Source organism: Talpa occidentalis, unplaced genomic scaffold, assembly GCF_014898055.3.
Source record: "Talpa occidentalis isolate TD23 unplaced genomic scaffold, MPIMG_talOcc4v2.1 talOcc4.2, whole genome shotgun sequence".
Lineage (NCBI taxonomy): Eukaryota > Metazoa > Chordata > Mammalia > Eulipotyphla > Talpidae > Talpa > Talpa occidentalis.
Window position 1 is genome coordinate 104,197,215 of NW_023602073.1, and position 17,595 is coordinate 104,214,809.

General features: G+C 35.2%; 1 protein-coding gene across 2 annotated transcripts in view; it reads right to left on the bottom strand.

Annotated features, from left to right (window-relative positions):
* Positions 1-17,595, bottom strand: part of ASCC3 (activating signal cointegrator 1 complex subunit 3) — a 257,561-nt gene that overhangs the window by 17,002 nt on the left and 222,964 nt on the right. For both annotated transcript variants that reach the window (XM_037520154.2, XM_054699051.1), the window contains exon 37: positions 12,062-12,286. In XM_037520154.2, coding sequence (XP_037376051.1) covers positions 12,062-12,286 — 225 coding nt within the window. The remainder of the gene's footprint in view (positions 1-12,061; positions 12,287-17,595) is intronic.

Sequence of the window (17,595 nt, forward strand, 5' to 3'; positions counted from 1 at the left end):
TTATATAAAGTCAAACTGTATAAATAGTGTGCATAATGTGATGTTATAAACATACCCGTACAGGAGTGCACAAACTATAAAACTCTTTTGTAAGTAGCTCTCATTCAATCTTTGGCAATACCAAATGTGAGGCAGCCAGTATGACCACCTTTTCATAGACGGAGAACATGAAGCTCACAGGACTAACAATACTACATTGTAATCACAATGGTAAAAAGTGATGAAGTCAGTACTTGATTTTGGTTTTCCACATTCATATCTGTGCTCATTACACTATATTCTATTATCTCAAAGTTACACACACACACACACACACACACACACACACACACACACACACGTCTTGTTTGAAGAAGGATTTAAAGGGCTTTACATCTCTTCTTTTCCCTTTACATAATAGAGCAATACAAACTCCTGACAAAATTGGTTTTATTTTACTGATTTTTGTGTCTGAATAAATGCTGCCAATCTAACTTTGGAAAACCTAAAATTTAAAAGTAATTTTAATCCACCATTTCATTATAATTGTATCTTAATATTGGATATATAGGCATTCCATAACTTTTAAAGCACAAACAAAATCTGGATTTCAATAATCCAAGGGTAAAATAGAAACTCTGAGTGCTGTGACTAAGTAAAAATGTCACTGTAAGGAAACAGAATCACTGACTGAGGTCTGTCTGTAGCTACATCAAAATGTAGTTCTGGGCCTCCCCGGTGGCGCAGCGGTTGAGCGCTGGGTTGCGAAGCTGCCCGCGGCCTCTGCGGCGCCGGTTCAATCCCCGGCTGCTCCCCGGCCACCAGAGGAGGGTCCCACATGGCGTGCAGACCTCTCCTGCCGCCCGCTGCTCCCCTCAGCAGTGTACTTCGGTCCTTCTGCCTGCTCTGCTCCCCGCTCTGGCTCTGGTGAATTCTCTCACCCTCCCGCGCTTCTGACTGTACCCAGTGCATGTATAAACAAAACAAACAAACAAACCAGCAAACAAATAAAGCATGCCTCTATAAAAAAAAAAAAAAATGTAGTTCTGATAAGGATAAAGAAAACCTTTGTCATTGTACATCAAGAGGTATATTAAAAAGTGGGTAAGACATAGCTCTAAGGCACACTACTAAAATTTTTGAACTTCAGTTGTAAAGTCTGTGAATTTAGTTCTCAGTGTCTTCCAGACTCTGCCTGTAGGTGCCAATGGGAGCGGCACAGCCGATGCCCCATACCTGCTATCCTCAGCCCCTCCCCGCCACCCCAGCATTCCGATGACTTGCACCTTCTTTTCTTCCTTTACTCCCTTCCCACATGTAATACTCATCCTAACTACCTGGGATGCTGAAGGGATTGTCTCAACCATGTGAAAATAAGATCATGTCAAACGTTGGCTAGATAATGTTGCTACTGTTCAAATGAAGTGACACAAAGATAAATACTGCCAGAGTCTAAGAGAAAGACTATTCAGTCCAGAGAAAACAGATCTTCATTAATTTATAAAAAGTAAGTTTCTATGGAATGTTATGAGAATGCAAAATTCTGTGAAAAGATCATCAAAAACCAATGAAAGTCTGAGAAACTCACAGCCAAGAGGAGCCTAACGAGACATGACAACTAAATGTATGGGGTGTCCTGACATGAAGTAAACTAAAGAATTTTGAATAAGTCTGGACTTTATTTTAATAATAACATACCAATATTAGTTCATTAACTGTGACGAATTTACCATATTAATGTAAGATATTAAAATAGAATAAAACTGGGTGTGGGCTATAGGGAAGTCTCTGTACTATCTTCACAACTTTTCTGTAAGTGCAAACGTAGTCTAAATTATAAAATATATTTTAAAAAACTATGGAAAGTCATCCTTGGCTGTCTGTTAAAACATCAGCTAAACATCTGCTAGAAAATGCACATTTAGTTCAAGTGCTCCCAGAAGTTTTACAGTGATGGAAAAACCTAAAAAAGGCTTTCTTGACAGAAAGACACACTCCCCCTTTAAAGGTTCAGGTCAGTTGCAAGTAATGATACGATATTTTGTCAATAATTAAAATGCTATAAGTACATTTATAAAAATCTTTTTCAATAGCAACAGTTGTTCACAGTAACTTTTTTCTGAACTTTTACCCCCAGAAGGTTAGCATTCAGGAAGCTCAGCTGCTGTCTAACAAACTTAATTAATCAAAAAGTCATTTCCGAGCTGTAACTATGAGTAAAAGCGCTTCAAGTGTGCTAGCAAGCCTACAAGTTAATCAAAATGCTAATGCAGTACAAATTAAAGTTGTGATTAACATTTCACAGTAGCTGCTTAAGTGAATTGATCACACAAATGGGTTAAGCATTACTCATTTCCTACAGCCCCAACCGGGAAAAGGGTTGTTATGTGGGTATGAGGAGAGGAACTGGGGGTAGAAGGATTCTTCATAATAGCATCATATCATCAATAAACCATCACCAAATTGTCATACAAAAGCTTACAGGTAGAGTTACCCAAGGGGAAATAGCCTTCCAAATTATATTATAGTCCTTGAAGGGAGATTGCCTGTAAATCCACAAGAATAAGTAAAGGTGTTTAAACCTTAAAACCCACACATTTGTATTAGTTTTGGAAATGCAAAAAGCATCAGCTCTGTGTTGCTTCCTTAGTAGTGAATGGTACTGCTGTGGAATTAAAATATAGTTTTGATGCAGGATAAAGTAACCACTAACTAGGTGATGATTCTGCATCAGAATCTTTGGATCTTTGCATTTGGAAGAATAATCACTCAGGATTAAGTTCATTTAGAATTATTTGTTTGAAATCGTCATCTGTTAATAACACTTCATCTGGCCAGGAAAACAGCCTGAATTAGACTTCCTCTATCTCTATGAATTTGATAAGGTCACCATAATGTTTACAACAGAGAACATTTATTGGTAGACAATTCAGCACTGGCTGGTAATCTTAAAAACATTGTGAGAATACACATACAATAAATCTGCCTTTCAAATCCCTTCCTAAATAGAAAAGTGAAATGTTTATTCATTCCATTCACAATATTATATTGAGATCTGTGTGCTAAGAATTATGCCCAAGTCAGCTTAATAGTCAGTGACATTATAAAATAGTTATTGATAAGGGTCAGTATAACTTGGTGATACAAAATCCTCTGAATATACACTCATAATAATAATATTTCTGAAAACATACCCCAAAATCAGATGTTTTTAATATATCATTTTAAAACTTTATAGAGTGGTTTTCATTTTAGGATTCCCTAAAGATTTGAGATCTAGCAACTAACTTGTTAAACTATAGATTGTGAAATGTATATAATCTAATTTTGGAAATCTAAAAATTTACTTGTTAATCTACCCATCTTTTTCTCAAAATAATTTGAGATGTTTTCTGAAGTCTGTTATACTGTACTGTCCATTTAAAGGTAAGCTTTTCATTTGTTCAAATTATAAGTATTTAAAAATGTGAAAGGATTCTACTAAGAATAGAAGATTTGTGTTACTATCTACTATATCAAAATATTTGTTACAAGTATTGAATTAGGGATTTGGCCAATCACTTCTCTTGTTAAGCCTAGCAATACCTGGGCTATTTTCACCGCTAACTGTATTTGACTCTGCAATTCTAAAACTCTGTCATTTAATTGACACTGACATTCATCAATACATTGACAACCCACAGAAACTATGCTTAGTGCACCCATAGGTAAATATTCCTCAAAGGTTTTATTATCCTTACTCCTTAGCAGTGCTATTTCCTGGCACCATCAAATAGTTCTATATTTTATGATCTACTACAAATGGGAATCATTCGTGTCAATGAAAATACAGATCTAGCTATAGCCATAGCACCTATGATTATAAAATAATTAGGTTACATAAAGTAATTAGGTAAATTGGGGCCTCCCTGGTGGCGCAGGTGTTAAAGACAGCGCTATGAAGCTACTGCCAGCCACTACAGGACGAGTTCAATCCCCCAGGCCAGCCAGGGAGCAACCCACATGGCGCAGCAGACCTCTCCTGTCTTGCCCGCTGCTCCCCTCAGCAGTGTATTTCAGTAGATCTGCCTGTTCTGCTCCCCACTCTGTCTCTGGTGAATCCTCTGGCTTACACCCCAGTTCTTATATGCATAAATAAATAGATCTTCAAAAAATAATTAGGTAAATGGAAAATGCTCATATCTTTTGCTTTCCTTATGCTATTCTTCCCTATCCTCATATATAATCATACATACACATGTTCATAATACATATTTTAAGTTTATCAATTAAACTTTTAAAATAGATTGAAGATGCAATGTCAGTTATAGAAAAAAATTACTTGAAATAAAATGCACTTTAAGTTTATCAGAAGTTGTTACAGAGATAAAGAGGTCAAGTTATTGTTTTGAGGTTTGAGCTAAACAACCACCCCACTAATAAACTCTTAGGGATTTGTTTTTGCAAATATAAAACAGATCTCTGGATGGAGAGCATACCAATCCAATTCATACATTTTTGTCCCCATTCTCTATTTATGCAGCTTATTAAAGTTATTTTTTGGCTAGGACCTTTTATTGCAGTGATAAAGCCTATGGTAACGTTTTAACATTAATTTGAGTGGCATATGAGCTATATATTATCTCACATGTGAAAGAGGAGAAAGCCTGGGAATTTAGTAGTTCAAAAAGACTTGGGCATTATGGAAAATAAAGAAAAATGACAGCTTCTATATTAAAGTTAGATGCAAGCATTTACAAAACAATGGAAACTTACTTGCCAGGATACAGTTCCTGAAAGATCTTCCTTTCAGGCACTGAATCACCTGGATTACTTTCAAAGCAGGTGTCCTAGTTTATCTTTGTCTATTTGCATTAGTGCTATGGATGATGAATTCAATATATATAAGCATGGGCTTTGGAATGCAGAATATAAAACCTTGTATTCTTCCTCACAGTAAAGAGGAGATGCCTGCTATCTTTTGGGGAGTTGCTAGTTCCATATCTTGAATTTCTGAGATTGCTGATTACTATTAGAAGTATGAAGTTTTTCAAAAAGGAGCAACGGGATGAATAAAGGCTGCCTCCAAGGGAGTCAATAGTGGTGGTGGTGATTAGCCAAAGAAAGAAAAAAACCTGACCTAAGTTAGAGAAGGCACATCTTGAAGGTTGAAAGAGGAACATACAATATATGTAGTGTGTTGGTTTTGATAGTAAACCAATTCATAGGTTGTTCTAGTGTGCATATATTGTTCATTATAGGATTATATTAGAATTATGATAGCGTTCCTCCTTCCAGCTATGGCTGTATCAGCAATTGACATTTTCCCCATTATTTGCAATTATTGCAGTTTTAGGGGAGAATGGAGAATGTGGGGAAGTAAGTAGTTAACTAATTTCATATATATATTTCATATACATATCGAGATGTAAAAACTCTGAGAAGGTTCAGTTGATACAAAAAGGGAAAGAGAATTGACACTGTAGAGTGATACAATAAAGCAGTTATAAATGTCAATATTATCAGTAACATCACTTTAACAAGTCCTTCTCAGAAACTGGTTAAAGTAATTATAGAGAGAATACTGAAAAGGAAATTGGAGTATGGGTGGTGATTTGAGTATATATTGAAAAGAAGGGATACTTTAAAGAAATATTACTCATGGTTTAATAGGAATTCTTAGTTGAATAACTATAAATTCCTGTGAAGTTCTCATATTTTAAAGCAAATTCTGACTAGACCACGAATAAATTCTTATATCATTCTTTGTAGGACGAAGGGAATCCAGTGAGATACATTTATATCTGACTTGTGCTGAAAATTGTTTTTATTTTTGATGTGAGCTGGAAAAGTTACTTCGTCTTCATCTTTAAAATGAATATAACAATTATACTACTTCATTTAACAAATGAGTCAATGCCATGCAAAACAAGTAAAATAGAGCCTGGTACAAAGAATTTCCTTAATAAATATTTACCACCTCTACTGTTGATGATGGGCTGCCTCATAACCCATCAGTAAAAAGTGATTTTTGTGTATGTGTGTGTGAAGTGCAGGATCGGTGTGTAGATCTCCAAATATTCTGGTAGAATTTGGTTTTTAACATATATTAATTACAACTTAAATTTAGAACCAGAGGTCTCCAGAGATCTTTCTAATCAATCTACATGGTCACTTTTCTTTCCGTGTGTGTGTGTGTGTGCGCGTGTGTGTGTATTTGTGTTCTCCTTTCATGAGATAATAGCAGTATTTTGTAGTCTTTAAGGGCACAACTGCTAAAGTTCTTTAAATAAATCTTAAAATGCACACAAATATTTTGATCTAATAAACTTGGCCTGCCACCTAAACAGCCATTAGCTGAAGGATAAATTTGGCCTCTCCTACATCTGAAACATTCCTAAATTAACCCAGCAAATTGACAGCACAATTACCCTTTGAATCACACAGCCATCTGATTCTCAGTTCACTGAATCAGCTCCATTAGTCATGATTTCCCTTTTTTAATTAAACATCCACAAGCATTCAATTATAGGGATTTTTTTTTTTTTTTTCTGTAAATACCATACAGAAGGTACTGGGAGTGACTAAGAGATAAACCTATATATTCCCTTATGCTATTTGGCTTAGTACTGTATTATTTTTCATTTAAATGAAGATGATTTTAACATAAGACTATGGTATTTCTTTGAAAAGCTCAAAGATATTAATGCAAGATTTTAAGTCATCATACCTCCAGTGGGTTTCAGCAAAGACTAATTTAACCTTTAATAAAGTTATTTAATTCCTATGAACATTAACTTCTTTGTGTCTTGATAAAAAATAGCAGAGAGCTAATCAACACACTAGACACTTATAAGTTTTGGCTTTGCCATCAAATTTGGAAAATTTAAACAAGACACTTCAATTTTTGGTACTTCTTATTTATAATTTTTTCCATAAAAGCTAACAAAGTTTTACTTTGGTACATCTAACTCAGAAAGTATATCATATACTTTACAAATATACTTTACAGTTAACATGATTAAGAAGAGGATTTTCAAAGGTGAATGGCAATAACAATTCCATAACTATACAATTTACAAATTAGAACTCTCTAAGCAGATTTAAAAGATTGAGCTATGTGTAATTTTGTCTTTTATTTTTGTTGGGTGGGATGGAAGTGGAAATGCTAGTAACCATAAAATATTAAAAGGAATCATAACAAAACACCTCCGACAAAAAAATGACACAAATGACCTTATTATATAAATTTCAATGGAGGGAAATCAGGCTGTATTATACATTCTGATGTCACTCCAGGGAGAATCATCTAAATAATGGCTCTATAAAAAGGTATGTTTCTATAAAATGCAAAGCATAAAAAAACTTTAAAGTTAAATGACTATGATAAAGCAAGGAAATAAAAGAACTAAGAATGAGAATACTGTGATAGCCCTGTTTTCTTGAGTCCTCAAATTGATGTTTACTTTATAAACATTAACTAAAGCCCCACTCCAAGCTGTTATTTTTACTCAGACACCAGGGGTTAAGTGATTTGCCTAAGGCTTTATACTAAAACAGGAGCAGAGCTGAATTTATAGTAAGGGTTGTAGCACTGAGTGCCATACACAGACTACAAGGTCATGTTGATGTCTCATGAGAGTGGGAGTATAATTTCAACCAGTTGATAGAGCTGCAAGCTGGAAAACCGTTTGAACCAATGCTTTCCAAGGGCAGCAGAATAAACATATCAAATGAGAACAATAAGGTACAATAATAAAAATGTCAATTGCTCATGGAATATTTGATCAACTCTCAATTTTCTCCCTCAATTTTCCATTGTCCACCTTAATATTCTTTTCTCTTCCTGGTTTGTTTACTTTTAAACATAATCTTACAAAAAATTGCAGCAATGAGAGGATTTAGAATATGAAGTTGATGACCATCTCTTTATAGTTAAGTTTCTTCCCAGGTGGCTTCTGAAAATCCAAGTCAACATTTAACATAAATCTAACTAATGTGTTGGCTTTTTTTTTTGTGAGGCTTTGCAATTTATATTTTCTTTTTAAAATTTATTTATTTATTTTTAAATTTTATATATTTTTTACATCATTTTTCATTTTTGCACAATGTATGCATTTTCATCTTGGTTATAGTCCCCATGCAATTCCCATTCCACCTTGTTTTGATCCTACTCCCTCCCCCCCCACCCCCGTAGTGTGTCTTTGGTTTAAGTTGCTTGTTGATTTTGATTTTTACTTTATTATAATTAGTCTTTTCCCCTTATTTAGGTTTTCTAAATTCCTGCTATGAGTGAGACCATCTGGTATTTTCCTTTTTCTTTCTGGCTTATTTCGCTGAGGATGATCCCTTCTAGCTCCATCCATGTTGCTGCAAATTGCATGAGTTTATCTTTTTTGATTGCTGAGTAATATTCCACTGTGTATTAACTAATGTTTTAAAAGAAAAGAATTTAAATTAAATTCTTTAAATTAAAAACTAATGTTTTTAAAGAAAAGAATTTCCAAGTTTATAGTTCCAAATGCCAAACAACTATTTTATTCTAGTCTATTTTTTTTTTTTGCATGAGTAAAGGTTAGTAGTTTTAAAACAACATCAGAAGTATGAAAGAACTGATGACATAAGTAAATATGTCAATGAGAGGTTTGTCATAGGTGGAGAAACAGTTATAAATAAAAAAGGAAAGACGAAAGTGAGCTCTTTGGTGTTAGATTCAAATTGCAGGGATTAGAATCAACTTATGTTTTTATGTATACAAATTTTTTCACACTCATACATAAACATAAGTATATAAACAGATACAGAAATACATAAACATGCCTGTGTATATATCCTTATATTTCCTAGGTTTGTCCACTGAGTGGGCCTTAGATAATAAGACACCTAAGAAATGATGGAGTCAGTAGTACCTAGAGCTTAGCATCTAGAACGATTTTTGATAAGATGAACCAAGCTTCTATTGCCCCAGAATTGTGGCAACAGAAAGTACAAGATATCAGAATGCAAGGCAGAGTTCATGAAATGAGAGTGATATGTCAAAGGGATACCGGAGCCAGTGTGAGAGGCCCCAGGTTGACCTGAGATAATATGAGCAGTAAAATAATGATAGCAATGAAATTGTACGTAACAGAATAAAATAAGCACAAGTCTACACTTATACAAATAAGCGAACAATGCAAACAAGTAAATGGAGTTCTTAGTGAAATTAGGGAACAATGGAAATGAAAAAAAATCACAATAGTAATAATTGTTTCAGGCAAAAATCATCAGTAGATACTAAAATAACATAGATGAGAAAAAAGCACGATGAGAAAGAGCATGTTTACATAATCTCAAAAAATTTCCCCACAAGTTACCAATTAATTACAATAGGAAAAACAGTAACCTTATAGTGGAGAGGGCTACAGAAACCACATCAATGTACAAAGTTAACATCACTAGTTATGAGCCACCTCTGTCATAAGCTTCCTGATGAGAGGGTGAAACATTACTTCTGTGGTATTCTTGCTAAAAATATATAACTCAGTGTAATATTGAGGCAACATCAGGTAAACCCAAACCAAGGGACAGCTCTATAAAATAACTGGCCATAAGTGCTAAGGTCATGAAAGACAAAGAAACGAAGGACATAGACAACTAAATGCAATGTGGGACCTGGTGCAGACAAAGGGCATTAGTGAGATAAAACTGACAAAATTTGAATGAAGTCTGTAGATTATTATGTCTGTACTGAGGTAAGATGCAAATCTTAGGGGGAAGCTGGGGAAAGAATATATGATAATTTTGTACTATTTTTATAAACTTTTCATAAGCTGAAATTATTTCAAAATGAAAAGTTACATTTTTTTAATTAAAAATTTGAAAATTTTTTTAAAAAGGAAAATGATTTCAGTCGTGGGAATGAAGATGTTTAATCATTCTGAATAACTTTAATTTTAATGTTTTTTCCCCAAATTTTCTACATTGAAGTGTATATACTTCTACAATCAAAGAGAGAACTATTTATAATTGCTATGTAGAAGGATAAAAAATATTTAAGAAATAAACGTTCATCCCAAGAAACAACCTATAAAAATATCTAACAGAGACTAAAAGTACCTGACCGAATCTTTTTCCCAATAGCAAGTTTAAAAATAGACTCATTTAGAAACAGCTGATTTCTATTACTATATGGCCTAGCAAGTCATTATTGACCAAATGATAAAAAAGAAAATTATCAATGGGTTGATCACACTTTATAATTTTTATGTATATATTTATATGTATATCTCTAAGTATATATGTAAGTATAAAAATTTAATTCCTCCTGTAACTTTTCTCCAACCATTTCTGAGCCTTGGATTCATTAACAGATCAGTGTTTGAGAAAAAAAAAAAAAAAAAAGAGTTGTAGGAAACACAAATGAGTATCCCCGGTCATAGCTAAAACTTTAGGAACTTTAACCTTTGTTTATAAAGTGTGACTAATAAAGAGTGGCAAATCATCTTCTAGAGAGGTAAACCATGTGTTAGTTACAAAAGAATGTCAACAAAATTTATGTGTTTATTATAGCCTTGCTTCCCTTTTGCTTCCTCAATAGTTAGTGCTGTCCTTATTTTATAAAACATTCCTATTCTTTGGAATAATAAAATTAGCTTTTTCTTATAATAAAAATGTTAGAAGCTTATTTTAAAACATTCAAATATTTTAGATAAGCAAAGAAATTAAATATATTATATATATGAAATAATGGGTTTAATATGGTTATTCTTAAATAAAGAAATAAATATTTGATAATTTCTGTTTTAATTAATATGGTAAATATTCATAGATAAAACCAACATAAACATTAGTGCTCTAGTAGCTTCCCTCGCACTCAGAGTAAAATCTAAATCATTACCATGGCTTACAATCTCATCACCTGACCACATTTTTTCTATAATCTTCACCCTCTTTCCTTTTAAACTATCCTTTTCCATTTTTTACAATGACCTCCTTCATTTTCCTTATATAAACCAAGAACGAAGCCATAGCTTTTTTTAGTGTTTGGAATACATTCTTAGATAGCCCTGTGGCTCACTCCTTTCCCCTTTTCTATGCAAGGCAGTTCCTGAATACCACATTAAAAAATACTGCAAAAAGGAATGTAGAAGACCCAAAAAAGGGATCAGGAAAAAAAAATTATAATAAAGTAAAAATCAAAATCATCAGGCAGCTATAATCCAGAGACATACTACAGTGGGGGAGAAGGGAGTTGGATCAAAACAAGGGTGGTGGGAATTTTACGGGGTTTATAACCAAAATGAAAATGTATACATTGTGCAAAAATGAAAAATGATGTAAAAATATATTAAAATAAAAAAATCTTTTCTTGAAACAAAAAAGAAAATTAGAAAAAGTAAAAAAACAAACTGCAAAACAACACTTACCAGCTTTTAGTATGCTTTCCACAAAATACTTATTTTTTTTTTTTTTTTTATAGAGGCATGTTATTTATTTATTTATTTATTTATTTGTTTGTTTGTTTTGTTTATACAAGCACTGGGTACAGTCAGAAGCGCGGGAGGGTGAGAGAATTCACCAGAGCCAGAGCGGGGAGCAGAGCAGGCAGAAGCGAAGTACACTGCTGAGGGGAGCAGCGGGCGGCAGGAGAGGTCTGCGCGCCATGCGGGACCCTCCTCCGGTGGCCGGGGAGCAGCCGGGGATCGAACCGGCGTCGCAGAGGCCTCAGGCAGCTTCGCAACCCAGCGCTCAACCGCTGCGCCACCGGGGAGACCCCACAAAATACTTATTTTTTAAAACAGCAGTTACCACCTCTTGACTTACATTTTTGTCTCTTCATTGTTAGTGAAAACCTGTCATGTCAGGCCTGCTGAGTAGTTCATGACTATATGCTTAGTGCCTAGAAAAGTTCCTGACACTTAGTTTACCTTCAATAAATTCTGAATCAGTGAATAACTGAAATTGTGATCTTACTGCATTGCTACTTGTTTTTCCTTTGAAAATTCTTAATTTTAGGATATTTTATCCTTTAAATATTTAGGATATTTTATCCTAATACTAATATAGGAAAAAAGGCACACATAATGGGAGAAAATGTAGATATTAGAAATGACTTTCATACCTGACATACTCTGAGAGCTTGGTCTAAAACTGTTTTGGTATCAGTGTCATAATCCGGGCAGGGCAGCATGGTACGGCTGAGATGCGCCTGCAGGAGGAGATGCGCTTTGGTGTGAGGGCTGTCATATGAATGAGGATTGGACTCCAAGGGAAGACATTTTGCCAGCTCACTATTCATATGATCTTCATTGTGTCTTACTGGCAAATCTGTATATTCTTCTGCATCCTTAAAAAAAAAAAAGCCCACATAGATGCATATATTAATGTAATGGATCAAACATATAATAATTATTTCCTAATTCTAGCTTCTGACATTTAAAACATGGTTTAGAAAAGCCATAAGATAATCATGTCACTTAGAATTCTGCTTTGTTCAATATTATTGTGTAAGCAAAAGCAAGTAATGTACAATGTATTTGAAATTCAGGTATTCACAAATGTTCTTCTTATCGATATAGTTAATAAAAATAGTATAGTTCTACTAGGCATCACACGTTGACACTGGGGCCACAACACTGAACCAGAAACCAAAAGTTCCTCATAAGCAAGTTCACAAAGTTTAATGAGTGTTATGTAGTCAGTAAAGAGTGTGATAAGTCATTCAAGTTGGTGATCCAGTTATTTTAGAGGGTAAAGGAAAGTTTCTTGTAAAAGTTACCTATTTAAGTTAAGATCTATAGGATGAATAGAAGAAAAAGATAAGGTTAGGGGAAAGAGGGATGAGGACAGGATTGGTGAAGAAAAGGGTGAAGAGCAAGATCATTAACTTAAAATTTATTATAATAAATTAGATTAAAATCAAATTGCTTGAAATTGAGGGTTTCTGGTTCCACATGTAAGAAGACAGAGACACCACAGCATTCTTCATGGGTAAAAAGCTAAATGGATTGAAAAATGAAGAACTCTTTTAGGTCCATTAGAGGTACAAGCAGCTCCAAACTACTGTTCCCAAATTTGGAGACAGAGACACATGCAGAGAATCAGGGCCAAGAGGACCAGAGACTTGTGTATGGAAACTGCTACAGGAACCAATGCTGGGGAAAGAAATCCTGAACTGTTAACTGGTGATTTGTTGGAGGCTCAGCATGTGCAACTCACACTCCAGGAGGACATATTCATGGAGGGTGGGGAGCACCATATTGTGAGATTTACCTCCAGGAGCTTAACCAGAATTCCACAGTAAATCTAAGAAAACTTCTCCCTTGGATTTCCAACAGAGGGAGAGAGAGGAAAGGGAGATGCCAGAGCACTTTGTTCGAATCTAGGCCTGTCCTCAGGAGTAACCAGTCAACCAAAGACTAACCTGCCGGGGTATTGCCAGAGCCTAAGTGACTTGGGGAAGGGAAATATACAACTTACACAACTCTATCTTTGTGCATGGGAGAAGGGAAACAACTTCAGTCTACTCTTGTCATCCTGTCTCATCTCATCAGGAGAGAAAAAAACTGAGAAACTACTGTGAAGTTCTTAATCCAGAGGGAAAGGATCATTAAAGAACTGAAACCTAGTCATAGAACTATAGAACACTCACCTCACTGCTACATTATTAAAGGCCTACTAATAGCAGATCTTTTTTTTTACCCATTACATTACGTCCAGATATCAAGAAAAAAACTACAAGTAAATTAAAAGGCAAAAGATACAGAACAAGCATTTGAATAGGACATGGTAGGGGTGTTGGGATCATCAGACTGGGATTTTAAAACAACTATGATTAATGTGCTTCTCTAACAGATAAAATAGGCAGGATGTAAGAACAGATGGACAAAATAGAGAAATGAAAATCCCAATGAAAAATAAAAATGAAAAAATGCTAAAGACTAACAAATGAAGAATGCCTCCAGTCAGCTTATTAGTAGACTGGACATGGTTGAAGAAGGAATTTCTGAGCTAGAAGATACAGCAACAGAATCTTCAAAATTGAAAAGCAGAGAGAACAGGGGCCTCCCTGGTGGCGCAAGGGATTAAGCACTGCACTATGAAGCAATGGCAGCCAATGAAGCATGAATTTGATCCTGGCGGCCAGGGAGCAACCCACATGGCGCAGCATACCTCTCCTGTCTCGCCCATTGCTTCCCTCAGCACAGTATTTCAGATAGTCTGCCTGTTCTGTGCCCCACTCTTTCTCTGGTGAATCCTCATCTCTGGCCTGTACCCCAGCTCTTGTATGCATAAATAAATAAAGCTTTAAAAAAAAAGAAAAGTAGAGAGAACAAACATCAAAAAAAAAAAACTCCAACAAAATAACAAAAAACAACTCAGAACTTAATGGCAGACATGTCAAAATTGGCAAACATTTGGAAAAACTGGGGATTCTTAACCACATGTGGGAGAGTAAAATGTTACAATCATTTTTGAAAACAGTTTCACATTTTCTTAAAAATTACACATTCGACTACCATGTGATTAAACCATTCCAGTCTTAGGAATTTATCCATGAGACAAGAAAGTGGATGTTCACACAAAGAATTGTGCACAGCATTTGTTAGCTCCTTTATAGGTGAAAAATTAGAAAAAATCTAAACATATCAAAAGGTAAGTCTATACAATGAACTTTAACTCATCAAGGAAAATAAGGAACTGCTGATAACAAAACATGGGTGAAGCTAAAAATAAATATAATGGGTTTAAGAAGTCATACTAAAAGGATTTCATTTATATAGAATACTGGAAAATGCGAACTACAGTGACAGAAAGCAGACTATTCACTGCCTAAGAGAGAGGTTAGCGTGGGTGGGATGGTATTAAAGCCAGGTTCAAGATATAAAGTCCAAGATAACTTTTGATTTGAACTCATGGATTCTTGCCTGTGAAATAAGACTGTATGATGGAAACCCTTAAGATTTTATTATTTAAAATTCAGTAATATGAAAAAATTAGAGTATTCTTACCAACTATATATAATATGTCTATCTTTTCTTGCCTGATTTAAAATTTCAGAAATCTGTCTTTACTGTATGGTAAGCATATACTATAAGAGTACTAAAAAAAGCAATGATGTAGGGTTGTGTCATTATATAAAAAATTCAAACTACATTAATAGGCAAATTCCTATTTTAAAACTTTGAATGGCATACATTCATTTAAATAAATATTTGTTGAGACCGGGCATGCAGGGGAGCGCGTTCCCGCATTGCCATTTTGCAGCAGGGACCTTTCTTTGCTGGAGACTGTGTAAACCTAGCAGAAGGCTCACCGAGGAGACAGAGGTAAGCTGGGAGGCTTGCCCATACCAGGCGCCTTCTAGCCTGCAGTTCAAGCCCAGAGGGGAGCAGCACCCACTGCTGGGGCAGACCGGGCGTGCAGGGGAGCACGTTCTCGCATCGCCATTTTGCAGCAGGGACCTTTCTTTGCTGGAGACTTGTGAACCCAGCAGAAGTTCCCCAGAGGAGCCAGTGGTGAGCTGGGAAGGTCGCCCAAGATGCCGGCCAGTACCAGCAACACAGTGTCACAAGGAATACGGCAAATTAGAAAACAGGCAGTAGGGAGTAGAAAAACCACATGCAACCCAGAACTCCTCAGCAAAAAAGCACACCACAAAAAGAAAACCATCTACCAGATTGCAACAACAGTAACTTGGAAGAACTTCTGAGCCTTCCAGATAGAGAATTTAAAATTGCTGTGATTAAAAAACTGACAGAAGTCATAAAGGAAAACAATGATAAGGGGAAAATAATTAATGACCAGAAGAATGAAATTGAGTCCCTAAAGAGGGAAGTAAAAGAAATGCAGGAGATCAAAGAATTAATGGAGACGCTAAAGAACTCTGGGAAAAGCAATGAAAGCAGAATAGATGAAATGGAAGAACGAATAAGTACTCTTGAAGACACAGAAATAAAAAGAACTAAAACAGAAAAGGAAGGAGAAGTACGAAGGAAAAAGACCGAAGAAAGACTTCGGGAACTATCTGACTCCATGAGGAAAGGAAATATAAGAGTTATAGGAATCCCAGAAGGAGAGGAGAGAGATGTAGGAACAGAGAAAATATTCATGGATATAATTGAAGAGAACTTCCCAAACGCGAAGAAGGAGCTGAAAATTGATATACAAGAAGCAAGAAGAACACCAAACTTCCATGACGAAAGGAAAAATACAGCCAGACACATAATAGTAAAGCTCCCAAGAATCCAAGACAAGGAAAAAATAATGAAACTAACAAGAGGGAAGAAACAGATAACATTCAAAGGGAAACCAATCAGACTGACATCAGACTTCTCTGAAGAAACACTACGGGCAAGGAGAGAGTGGAGGGACATAGTCAACAGACTCCAAGAAAACAGATGCCAACCAAGAATACTCTATCCCGCAAAGCTCTCCTTCCTCTTTGAAGAAAGAATAAGGACCTTCCCAGACAAACAGAGACTCTGGAATTTTATTACGACTAAACCCCCACTCCAAAAAATACTACATGGAGTCCTAAAGCCAGAACCTCAGAGGGACGAATAACAACAAAAGAAGGCCAAAGAAAGTTATTAAAAGAATAAATAAATAAAATCAAAGGAAAGACAAACACAATGGCAAATACAGATGCTAACATATCAATACTAACTCTAAATGTAAATGGACTAAACTCTTCAATAAAAAGACACAGAGTTGCAGGCTGGATTAAGAAACAAAACCCAACCTTTTGCTGTCTCCAGGAAACACATTTAGCTGCAAAAGATAAAAATAGACTAAAAGTTAAAGGATGAAAAACAATTCTACAAGCAAATGGACCAAAAAAGAAGGCAGGAACAGCTATACTCATATCAGATAAAACAGATTTCAAACTTAAAAAAGATAAAAAGAGACCCCAGTGGTCATTACATTATGATCAAGGGGACAATACTTCAAGAAGAAATAACACTCATTAACATATATTCACCAAACGAAGGAGCACCAAAATATATCAGACAACTATTGGCATCTCTGAAAACAGACATCAGAGAAAACACATACGTAGTGGGAGACTTCAACACACCACTATCAACAATGGATAGATCAACAAGACAAAAAATAAGTAAAGACACTAAAGCTCTAAATAAGGATCTAGAGTCCTTGGGCTTAACAGACATATATAGAACACTAAACCCAAAAAAATCTGAGTATACATTTTTCTCAAGCGCACACGGATCATTCTCTAGGATTGATCATATACTGGGGCACAAAACAAACATCAACAGATACACCAAGATTGAAATCATACCAACCATCTTTTCTGACCATGAAGGCATCAAACTAGAAATAAACCATAAAAGAAGGCAAGGTACTCTCCTACCTCGTGGAGATTGAAACCCACACTACTGGAAGTCCGCTGGACTAACGAGGAGATAAAAGAAGAAATTAAAAAATTCTTTGAATTGAATGACAAGGAGGACACCAATTTCCTAAATGCATGGGATGCAGCAAAAGCAGTAATAAGAGGAAAATATATAGCAATAGATGCTCACATCAAGAAACAAGAAAGAACTCAAAGAAACAACCTAATCTCAAAGCTCAAAGATCTAGAAAAAGAACAACAAAAAAACCCCAAAACCAGTAGAAGAAAAGAAATAA